Here is a 12,758-nt window from a genome sequence, read left to right on the forward strand (position 1 = left end):
AAGAAAGAAAGAAAGAAAGAAAGAAAGAAAGAAAGAAAGAAAGAAAGAAAGAAAGAAAGAAAGAAAGAAAGAAAAAAAGAAAGAAAAAGGAAGAAACATTTTTTGTAGGGAGGAAGTGTGAGTTTGTATGTTTGTATAGGGAGAAGGACCTGAAAAATACACAATAGTATAAATACCATGAATGAAGAAAAGATAAGTTTATGTTCCCTTGTAGTAATATAGTGACAGATATAATTTTCTGGGTCTTAGTTTGTGTTAGTTCTTTTACCACATAAATATTTTTAAATACCTGCTATATATCAGACAATCACCCTAAGGATGTGAATACAGAGGTGAGACAGTATCTAATTTCAAGTAGATTATATTCTATAAAAAGGATATACTGTTGGGTAGATAAATATAGGATATGTACAATTAAGTAAAAAGTGATTTTGATGGAAGAGGCACTAGAAACAACAATAACAATGAAAGATTTTTGTTTGTTTTTTGTTTTTGATAAGAGATAGCATATAAGTTGAGTCTTCAAAGGAGTTAGAATTCCATGAGGCACAGATGAGGAGGAAGATAATTTCAGGAATGACAAACTAAACAAAAGCAGAATGGTAGAATCAAGAATGCCACGTACAGAAAGGAATAAATATATTTTTTCAGCTGAAACATAGAAAACATTGAAAGTACTAATGTGTAATCAGACTAATGTGCAACCTCACTAGAACTGACTGTGAAAAGCTTTGGATATATACCAAAGTTTCTTAAGCAAGGAAGTAACATGGTCAGACCTATGCAAAATAAGGAATTTCAGATAAGCATTAGTCTGAAGAAGAGAGAGACTAGATAGATAGAGAACAATCCAGAGGTTACTGCAATAATCCAGGTGAAAGAAAATGAGGGTATATATTAGGATGATCATAGTATGAGTTGAGAGAAGGGGAAAGATGAGAGAAATATTGTGGAAGTCAGATCAACAAAACAGGTAACTGATTAAATATAAGCAGGGGAATCGAATTGGAAACAAAGGGATTGTTCTGATGTCATTATCCAAGTGACTAGAATTGTGGTGTCTTCTATAGGATTAGGACAATTAGGAAGAGAAGGAAAAGATAATAAGTTCTACTCTGAATTTGTTGAATTTGAGATATCCATCAGGCTTCCAGGCAAAGATGTTCATAAGCTAGTTGAGAATGTGAAAGTGGGGCCCCAGCAATGAAACAGGATGGATTACATAGACTTGGGTATCATTCATCTCACATTAGATGATATGTGAACTATGATACAGCTCTTTTGATTCTTCTACTACCGTAATCACTTTTTTCTGAACATTGCATTATTCATCCCAACTGGAAATAAGTTCATTTACTTCCATTAAAATGCCAGCTCTTTCAGGACAGAGACCATTTCATTTCTGCCTTTGAACGCCTATTATCAGGCAGTTTTCAGATGAAGAAATCAAAATTATCAATAAGTGCATGAAAAAGTTTTCTAAATCCCTCCTTATTAGAGAAATGCAAATTAAAACAACTCTGAGATACCACCTCAGACATTGCAGATTGGCCAATATGACAGCAAAGGAAAGTGATAAATTTTGGAGGGGATGTGGCAAAATTGGGACATTAATACACTGCTAGTGGAGTTGTGAATTCGTCCTATCATTCTGGAGGTCAATTTGGAATTATGCCCACAAGGCTTTAAATGAATGCCTACCCTTTAACCCAGCCATACCACTGCTGGGTTTATACCCCAAACAGATAATAACAAAAAAGGCTTGTATAAAAATATTTATAGCTGTGCTCTTCGTGGTGGCAAAAAATGAGCAGGTTGCCATCGATTGGGGAGTGGCTCAATAAATTGTGGTATATGTTGGTGATGAAATATTATTGTACTGAAAGGAATAAAGAAATGGAGGAATTCCATGTGAACTAAAATGATCTCCAGGAATAGATGCAGAGCAAATGGAGAAGAACCAGGAGAACATTGTACACAGAGACTGATACACTGTGACACAATCGAATTAAATATACTTTTCTACCAGCAGTAATACAATGACCCAGGACAATCCAGAGGAACTTGAGAAAGAACATGATTCACATCCAGAGAAAGAACCAGGGAAACAGAAATGCAGAAGAAAAACATGATTGATCACGTAGTGCAAGAGGCATGTGATTAGAGTTTTGATGTTAAAGGATTGCTCTACAGCAAATATGAATAACATGGAAATAGCTTTCAAATACATGTATACTTATATACAGTGGAATTGCTTATTGGCTTTGGGTGGGGGGAGGAGAGAGTGGGATGTGAATGGATCATGAATCATGTGACCATGGAAAAATATTCTAAATAAATTTTTTAAAAAAGAAAGCCTATTACCTATACACTAAGTTCAACATATCATAGACTTAAAAAGTATAATTTAACTTATTAATGCTTAAATTTGTAAATCATGGCTTAAATTTTGCTATGAAGTATGACTCAGAGATATTTCCCTGAGGAATTGTAGCTCATGCTTAGTTATTGAGTTATTGTTCTTCTGGAAGTATCATCATTGTCTTTGGGATAATACAGGTATAATGATTTTCATGGAATTCATAGAAAGACTCATTATATCTAATACATTTCATTCTAGAAAACTGTATTCATTTCCACTTAAAGCTGGAACAATATGCACAAAATAATGGATCCATATTTTTGGATAAATTCCTGAAATACACACAAATAATGACACACCTTCTAATTTTCTATTAGTACAAATAAATCATGGCAGCCAAAAACTAAATGAAGAATTAATAATATCACATAATGACAGAATTCTTTAGCAATCATTTAGTCAGCTCCTCTTCATCCAGGAAGAATTAATATAGACTACTCCAAGGGAAAAAAATCCTTTTCAGTATATACTTGGCAGGGAAGATTGAGGTGCAATGAGTCAATGGGAGATTTTACTTATTTGAGGAACTCAGCATAGAAATTACATTCAGAGATGCAAATGAGCCACTCAGTTCAAGTTTATACTTTAGTAAATAAATTGGGGTCCTGAGAGTTAGGAAACTTGTACATCCACTCAGCACATTTCAGAGGCAATATTTGACCATCTGTTGTCCCAATTCAAAGTTTGACCCTTAAGCCAACTCTAACTATCCTTAGGGACTCTAGATTTTCTTAGTAATATTCCAGAAGATTATAATCTTTATTCTAGGAAATCTTCCTCCTACTTAATTTAAATATCTCATACAGCCATTGAAAGTTCTATTTTTTTCTGTCTAAAACACAAAAAAAGAAATTAAAAGGCCATGAAAATGATACATACAAATCCCATATAAGGCAATAATTTTCATGAGTTCAACCTTATAGTCTACATATACAATCTCCCATGATAGTTGTCTTGTCAGATTTCAGCAATGATGCAATGAGCCATCTCTAGATAAGTGTGGAATCTACCTTTCCCTTATTAATGTTGACATGATTGGTACATATGCACTTACAAGTAGAATGGTGGTTTGACACTTGCACTTTAGGGATAAATGTAAAGTCACCAGTCACTTACACCCTTAGGCAACTTCAGAAGCATCATGTCAAGGGTCTGTATTGTGACAGTACTGACAACAAATATAGCTCAGAAGAGAAAGATAGTTACTCTTCAGATGCAGATTTAATGTTAATGTCAATGAATTGGTCGTTAACAGCACATCTATTTTTTGCTCAGTGGTAATATCAATTTGGTCTCTGAAAAGCTTCTTTTTCTTATTGAATAGAAATGCAAAAATAACTGAAACCATGTGGCCCAGTACTGACAATTATATGTTTAGAATGTTCTTAAAGCAAATAAAGTTAAAGTCACTACCTCTTACTTTTCATTCAAAGGAATCACTACTCCTCTATATTAGCTTATTAGACTATTGAGACAAAGAAAGTGCAGAAGGGGACACAAATAGAGGAGATTTATAGCTATTTTCCAAGTAAATACCAGGAATGCCTATATTCAAATTAACCTAGAGTTCATTAAAATTTGACTCTATGTATTTCAATATTTTTGCTGAAGGAAACTAACATTTCTTTTTTTAAAAGTGCTTCAAGAAGTTTTTTTCTTTAATAATTATTTTATTTTTTGAAATGTCTTTTTTGTTAGTAATCAATACTGTCACAGTAATGAAAGGAAAATTTAATTTAAAAATTTTCGCTACCTATCTGAAATGAACTGAAATATTTATTTTCATTAATTGTTTTAAGTTAGCAACTGATGTAAAGTCATACTTGTTTGCTCTAGCAACCAATAATCTCTGTAGGACCATTAATGCTAATGATGAGTGCTTGAATTAGTTTGCATACAAACATTATTGCAATCATGGACTTCACTGCTCTAGGTACTCACATGTCCCAGGATAGTGTGAAACATTTCTGAATGGAGATTTCTGTCTGAGATTGTATGTTGAGAAACTGTATGTCCCCAAGAGAAAAACAAACAAAAACAAACATTCTAAGACAGACTTTCACCTAAGTTTTTTGCCCATCCTAAAAAAGCACTTTTCTACTGCCCCCAAATATGACAAGTCAAGCAGAAGAGTAATTATGTTCTTTGTTTCTGACTATGAATTTCAGACTATCCTTGTGTCACTATCACCAAGCAACTTGTCCTGATTTGAGCTTCTTGCCATTTGACTATATCACAAAATCAATTATGTTCACTTCATTCATATGCAAACCTATTTTCTCAAGCAATTAGCATTTAGTTCACAATCTTCTGATCTTCAAAAAACTGCATGGCCCAACATAGAGACTTTTAATATCCCTTTATAACCCATCAGAAAACTCATCTTCTGATTCACCAACTCTTAATACATACAGTAGTACCTTGACACACACATTTAATTCATTCCATGGCCAAGCTTGTAACTCAATTCATTCATGTGTCAAATCGAATTTCCCCATTTAAATTAATGGAAATGCAATTAACCCACTCTGGCCCCCAAAAAACACACAAATTTTTGTTTTATGTGTTTGTAATAAGAAAAAATGTAAAGAAATACACTTACTTATGAAATGTTATTTACCTTCAAGTTCAGGTGAAAATGCTGGTGGAGAAGATTTTCATTTCATGAGCTATCATTTAACATAACTTACTTTCTACAAGTAATGCTAAATTTAAATGCAAAATTGACCTTACACATTACTTATGATATGTAACTATTGCTAAGCTTAAATGCTATTTTTTACTTTACTTAATTATCTTGCCATTACTTATTACTTTGCTACTGCTATAATCTTAAGCTTTAAAAATCTCTTATCATAAATGCCTATGTTTATAGTTATATTTCCTTTATCTTCACTACATACCTTTATATGTCCTCAGAAATCTCACCTCCCAGTTCAGTTCAATGTTTTACATCTACTTCAGCTACTCTATGCCTTATCACAGCTTAGATGGTACTATAACACATTCATGACACTTATCCTCATCGTAACTACCTTTCCTTCCAACATTGTCCCATCTTTCAATGATTTCAACTATTGCTTCATTCTTCTCTTTTTAGTTTTGACCCTATAGTTAATAAGTTGAACTAAACACTATTCCTATACTCTTGAAAGCCTTTCTCATGGTCCTATTGCTATTCCAAAACTATTCCAAACTCCAGAACAGTTTTACTTACTCCCCTCAACAACTAAGCTTGCTCAGCTCCCCTTCTTGTATTGTTTAATGTTGCTAGGGAAATCCATAACCATGACAACTGGGTCAACTAAAAATTGATGTTTTCTAATCTCAACTGGATTCTCAGTGGTGCAAGCAAACCTTTTATTCTTCCCTGATTGATTCTTTACCACATGTCTCATAGTAGCTATTTCAAACTTTCTCTTCTCTCTTCAGTCTCCTACATTACTCATTTCTTTATCTCTATTAGCTGATGGTCTCATCTACTTTATTGAGAAAATAGAGGTATCTGTGATTAATTCTAACTTCTTCCTTACTTCATCCCTCAAATGTCACTGCTTTATTTCCTATTTCCTCTGATGTCACTGAAACATTTGAAAAGAAATAGCCCTTCTCCTTTTCTAGACAAACTCCTCTACTACTGATGTTCTTAAACCCATGCCAGATGGTAACTTCTTGGAACTTACCCTTCACTCATTCTTTATTCATTCTCATCTCTATTTGCTTCATGGTCATTGGTCATTGTCCGTTCCCTGTATGCTTCAGCCATGTTTAGGTCTTTCTCATCATTATGAGAAGTAACTAGATGTGATATTGTCATTTCCTAGAATAATAATCTTATATCTCTTATCCTTTTCAAAGCAATAACATAAAGTTGTCCATTATTGAATCCATTTATTACCTCCCTACTTAAATTTTGATCTCTTTTTAAGATAACTTTCAACAATGATCGCTATACTGAAAATGTTCTCTTCAAACTCTTAAATGTGGAACTAGCTATAAAAGAATTACCAAAGGAGGAAAAACTTGTTCCAGTTGGATTTTGAGATGAATTCTATAAATAAATTTAAAGGTGCCTTCACTACACAAATTATTCAAGAAAAGTAAAAAGGGTCTTAAGTGCTATCTTACCTGCCAAATTTAATGTCCCTTTTCTTTGTCCTCCTTTATTTCTCTTTTATTATTGAAACTCAAAAACACCTACTCCTTCTCCAAAATATGCTATCTTCTTTTAGACTCTATAATATTGTGAAATTAGTGATTTTACTCTTGCCTAATTGCCCTTTTCTCATCAGTATATTTTGATGTATCATTATTCAATTCCCAGATAATAAAGATGGACTATTCTCACGATTTTGTTTTGTGCCCTCTCTTCCTCCGTCTCTGTACTTTCAGTAATCTCATTAGTTCCCATGAGTTCAAATATCACTCAGATGAAGATGAATAACACATCTGTATATATTCAGCTCTGATCTTGAGTCTTGTATCAATAACATCCTATTGGCCATCTCCAAGTAGACATTCTACTTTGAATCTCAAAATCAAGATACTGAAAAAGGAACTAATTATTTTCCTTTCCAGGCCCACAATCCCTCCATATTTCCCCATTTCTATTCAGGCAGTTATAATACCTTGCCATTCAAAATGGCACAACTCATTCATTCTCTAAATTAACTGTACATCACTCAGGTTCACAATTTTTAGATCATCCTTGAATCTTCTGTCCCTGATCCTCTATATCCACCAAATTACTAAATTCTATTAATCCTATACTCAGGATATTTTGCATCCTTCTTTTTCCAACTCAAAAACCCTAATTACTTCCATTCATATTAATATAAATCTTCTTTGTTTTCCTTGATTATCTTCTTTCCCTTAGTTCTCCCTTAATTTAAAATCTTCTTAGTTGCTAAATTATTATTAATAAAGCCCTGATCTAATAACATCACTGCCTAGCTCAAAAAAATTAACTGGTTCCAACTTCCATCTTCCATCTTCCAAGAGGAAAACACAAAATCTTCAACCTAATATTTACAGTAATTTATGTTATGGTCTTCATCAACTTATATGATATTACTCTCCACTCATTTTATTTTGTGCAAAAGAATTGATTTATCTGTTTCTCAACTTTTATATTACATATTTTTCTGTCTTTACATATTTTTTTAAAATCTATATCTTTTTAGAACATTTCCTCTGGATAGGATTCAATTCAAAGCATTCTGTGATTCCTTAAGATGTTAATTCTCTGTCTGTCCCTCTATCCTTTTCCCCCTGTCTCTGTTCTCTGTTTTCTGTCTCTTCATCTCTCTCTCTCTCTCTCTCTCTCTCTCTCTCTCTCTCTCTCTCTGTATATATATACATACATATATATACACAGACATATGTACATATATATATATACACATCTGTATACACACACGTGTATGTATCTATATGTCTTTATTGCTCTGCGTTTTATCTCTCTATGCACATTACAAAAGAAAATCTCCTTGATGTTGGAGATAGTTTCATTTTTATCTTTATATCCATAACTCTTTGACAATGCCTTGCACGTAGTGGACACTAACCAATTTTTTAAAAAAATAATTGAATTATACTTACTTCTGCATTAAAAACAATGCATTTTCAACTCTGAACTCAGTGTCTAGGGAACCCACAGTGATTTGAAGGGTACCTATTATTAATACCAAAGCTGATTTACTGTAAAATCGCTTTTGCTTCTTATTTAACATTGCTCCAGAAAAGAAATTACTCACAATATAATAGCCTTTATCTCATCTTACTTCCAATCTATTAACTCACAACTTCCAGAAAATCCCCATTACTGATCATATCTAGTTTACCCCACCAAAATATTATCTTTGGAATATAATCCCTTTGCTACAAACTTTCTGAAAATTTTCAAAATATCCAGTTAAATATCTGTCAATTTTGAACTACCATTTAACACTCAATCAGACTGGAAAAATACACTTCACCCTTGACTTTGAAGAGTAGGTCCCCAAAATATTATAATGTTATTATACATAAATAATATATATTGTCTTATTCATACATATATACATATTCAACATAATAAGACTTTAAATACCCATATTATTTGGTTACTTTCCTTCATAGTTATTGGGGGATCAAAAGGCAAGGGGAGATTGGAAGTCAGAGTCTGAGTCCAAATTAAGAGATGCACAAAATTAGTTCATTATTCCCATTGAGCAAATTAATTGTTGGTAATCTTTAATGGCACTTAAATAAATATATCTTCCATTCTATATGCCAGCCAATGAACCTTTTCACACTCATGTTCTATATGTGTATGTTTGATATTACCAACTAAAATGGATATATAAGAATAAATCTATGTTAAAAGTTTAAGCATTTCCTGTGTATTTGTTCTGAGTTGGGCATTTATAACCCCTGATTTTGATAATAGTAATCCTTTGTTTTTAGCAATAATCTTCTAAATGACCCTGATTCTCTCACTTATGACCCTTTAATCCATCTTTCATAGTACATTTGGATTAATCTTTCTAATATTTTGATCTGATTATCACTCCACTGTTCAAAAATCTCAATGTCTTTTCCTAGACCCTAAAATAAAGCAATGACTCCAATTCTAGTTCCTCAAAAACTATGCACTATGGGTCCAATTTATATTTCAGGTTTATCTCATATTCATCCAACTTACCCAACATCCACCCATTATAGGTTATACTTTTTCCTCTCTGTTTATGAAGTTCCTCATTTCTAGAATGATGCCTCCTCATATATATCCTTGCCTGTTAAAATTATACACATGCTTCAAGATGCAACTTTACATTAAAAGCTATCTATTCTAAATACTCTTATAACAATTTGTACTTCTCACATTTCTTTCTTGGTCCAAACTTGTGATTTTACAAGTATATAGAATTCTAGAAGAAGATGAAGATGAGTAAAGTCGTCATTTCAGTAGGACCAGTTGAAGAGATGCTGTATCGTCATTGAGTTATCTTTTCCAAAACATCTTCTAAAACAATGGATAAGTAATCCACATTCAACTACAGCAACAATAATAATAACATGTTTAAGTCAAATATGCATTACCATAAGTCATCATTTCTCTAAAGACAATGAATAACAAGGCATTAAACTTTTCAAAACAAGCTATATAAAATCAGTTCTAGATATTGACTTTATTTAATGAGATGCCTGGATCATTCAAGTGTTTTCTGAGAATTATCTCTGGTATCAAACCTCAAAAATTATGTAAGAAAAAACACCATAGCAGTTTTGACTCCATTGACTAGTTTAACTCTAGTAAATAAGAAGAGTCATTATTTGGCAATTATTTGGAATGCCATTATATAATCATAAACAATATAGAAACTGAGGATATTAGTTACTTTCCATTACAAACTTTAAGTCTCCATTCTCCCATTCACCAAGGTCCACGATCCAGGAAGAGCATTCTAAGAAAAAAAAATCTTCTGTATCATTTCTATTGCTCACTGTTACATGTCTACCAGCAAGACACTGATATAAATACTGATGCTTACTTTCCTGCTCATTGAAAATCTTTGTTATTGTTTTTTTCAGTTATAAGGGAGAATTGTTTAGCCTATACCACTTTTACTGGCAACTTTGCCATAGTAATAAATTAAATATCTTCTATGGTGGACTAAAATCATCTCCAGAAAGCTTGACAGATGGTGTTGTGTAGGATAATTTGAGGTATCTAGTACGAAGTCTACATTAACATTCCCTACAGATTCTAAAGATAGCTCACCTTAGTCCTTTTCTTTTCGTTTCTTTTTTAAATATTCTTCTATACTTGGACCTAGGTAAACTCAAGAGTGTATCACAATGACATTCATTTGATAAAAATCTTCATTATTTTATTTATAATATGCACATGGACCTAAAGTCGTGAAACACAGAAGAAATCTTGCTCTGTATCTATTTCTTCTACAATATGAATTTGATTTGAGCCTCACTCTTTTGTTTCTGTCTTTTGGTATTTTTTCCCAATCCTTTTCCCCAACACTCCTTTGACTAAGCAGTGGATGCCTCCCCCTGCTGGGAGAAGATTAAATTACATGGTAAAAGAAGATGCATCATACTCTGGAGAAAGAATGAAGATTTCTTAAAAAGTACATTAAGTATTTTATTGTTTTAGTAGATACAATATTAGCTATCATTGAAGTATTTCTTTTATACACTGTCAGAACTGATTGTTTTATTTGAACTGATCATGAAGATTGTCCCAAAGAGACTTCAATTAACACATCAAGTTAAATCTGAATTTATAAACTGAATAAGAAAACAATCACAACAAATGGACAGAGATTGCCAGCTAAGCCAATTCTAGATTTCAGTGCATTCCATTTAAGGAGTATGAATTTGAGTTTATACATCACTTTGTGTGTTTACTATCTTTAAAAAATTGAAATTTCTCTAATTGTACTTTCTTATATTCTTTTTCCCTCACTTGTTCCTGATGTTTTTAATAGGGAAGGAAAAGAGAATAACAATAACTGACTTTTCCGCCTTTCATTTGTTTAACCTTTCATTCAATTACCAAGAATGTGGAAACTGTGAATTCAATCTTCCTTCTCCCAAATTCTTCACACAGATTAAGTTCTTTAGACAATTGCTTAAATTGTATGCACTAACTGTTGTCAAAAATATCTTAATCATTTTCTTATATATTAAAAGTATAAAGAAAGGAAATAGTTTGTTTTTACATTGAAAAGTACAAGTATTAATAAACTATATATATGTGTGTGTGTGTCTAAATGCATTGAAAACCAGATTAAATTGTGTATGAAATGCCAGAATGCACATTTTTAACACAAAGTAAACTATTCATACAAACAAAATAATTGCACTTTAATTATTTTTTAAAAAACGGTTTTCGCTTATTTTAAGTACACTAGCCCCCAACAACCCAAGCTTTATAATTGTATTGTGGCTAATTTGATGAGGAAATTAATAACTGACAAACATCCCCCATTGTAATATTTATATGTTTATATACATATATACACATACATATATTACTAGTGATAATTGCTGTGTATTTTTTAAGTTATACTTGAACATTATTTGAATCTAAATTTAGTCATTTCTTTCATCTTAACATACAAGAGCCTTCTTTAAGTAAGTCTCCTCATGCATTCCTAGGAATGTAATGCCTTTAACATTATAGGTTCACAAAAGAAAACGCATACTTTGTAAAACAGCTGTTCAGTTGGCGAGAGTGTGCCTGTGTGTATCTTGCCCAGCGCCTAATCATCACCTTTGAAATATATTTTTCAGCATCCCAAGGTATGCTTCCCTACGTGTAAATACATATATATGTATGGTCTCATCTAGCTTACTTAGTAGCATGACTTAGATCGGTTATGGAAAAGACTATTTGATTGGCTAAAAGGGCGTCAGATCACTTCCAAAATGCTGCGGAAACCATGGTCCGTGGCGACTAGGTTCATTAGGGATCAGGGGTAGAATCCTGCCGGGATCATAAATGACTTCCCAACTGATCATCCATCTATCTATCCACATTCCCCAAGTGCCTTGATTTCTGCAGACCTCCTTTCCACTTTCTATTTCTCCCAGTGACTATCCTTGAGCCCTTATCCTCCTCCTTACCCATTATCCTGACAGGTCAAAATCTCCGTAGCTTTTCTCTCATGGGTTGAGTCCCAATTTAAAATGTAAACGCAGAGGAGGAAAAAGAGGGCGGGGAAACATCTGCATGCTCCAAAGCCCTGACTCTCATCTGCCTAGGATGGTCAGTAAGGCAGTGCCCCCCGACGGGGTGGGCAGCCAGGAGGAGATGAGTCTCCTCCAACTTCACTTCCTAACATCACACCAGTCAGGCACGATCTGGCCAGCCAGTCTATGCCTACCCATCACGCGCCAGACCAGAGTCTTACCTACCTTCGGCCAGGAGGCGCGTTGCATGCACGAAGGATGGATCCAAGCTATCTTTCTCTGCCATCAGCTCAGGCAGATATTTCTCCTGTTCCATAGCGGGCACTCCGGCGCGGCGGTCAGCGCGCAAAGGCAAGAAAGGCGCTGCTCAAATGCAGTGGCGCCTGCCGCCTTTCCCCTCCTCCTTCTCCCCTTCCTCCTCCTCCCCGTCCTCCTGCTCCGCCGCCGCCTCCTCCTCCTCCTCCTCGTCCTCCTCCTCCTCCTCCACTGCCGCCGCCGCTGTTGCCACTGCTGCCGACGCCTCGCCTTTGGCGCGGAGCTGGTCACAGGGCTCTCACTGGCCCATGCAGCTGTTGGGCTGGCTGTGCACTACCTCCTCCAGCCGCCGCTGCTGCCCCGCGCAGACACAGTCCCCTCCAGC

The 12,758-nt window shown here is 34.2% G+C and overlaps 1 protein-coding gene across 2 annotated transcripts in view; it reads right to left on the reverse strand.

Annotated features, from left to right (window-relative positions):
* The window catches only part of KHDRBS2 (KH RNA binding domain containing, signal transduction associated 2), a 750,586-nt gene extending 738,152 nt beyond the window's left edge, over positions 1-12,434 (reverse strand). For both annotated transcript variants that reach the window (XM_044673646.1, XM_044673645.1), the window contains exon 1: positions 12,344-12,434. In XM_044673646.1, the coding sequence (XP_044529581.1) occupies positions 12,344-12,434 (91 nt within the window). The remainder of the gene's footprint in view (positions 1-12,343) is intronic.
* Between the last annotated feature and the right edge of the window lie 324 nt (positions 12,435-12,758).

The sequence above is a fragment of the Gracilinanus agilis genome, chromosome 4 (genome assembly GCF_016433145.1).
Source record: "Gracilinanus agilis isolate LMUSP501 chromosome 4, AgileGrace, whole genome shotgun sequence".
Lineage (NCBI taxonomy): Eukaryota > Metazoa > Chordata > Mammalia > Didelphimorphia > Didelphidae > Gracilinanus > Gracilinanus agilis.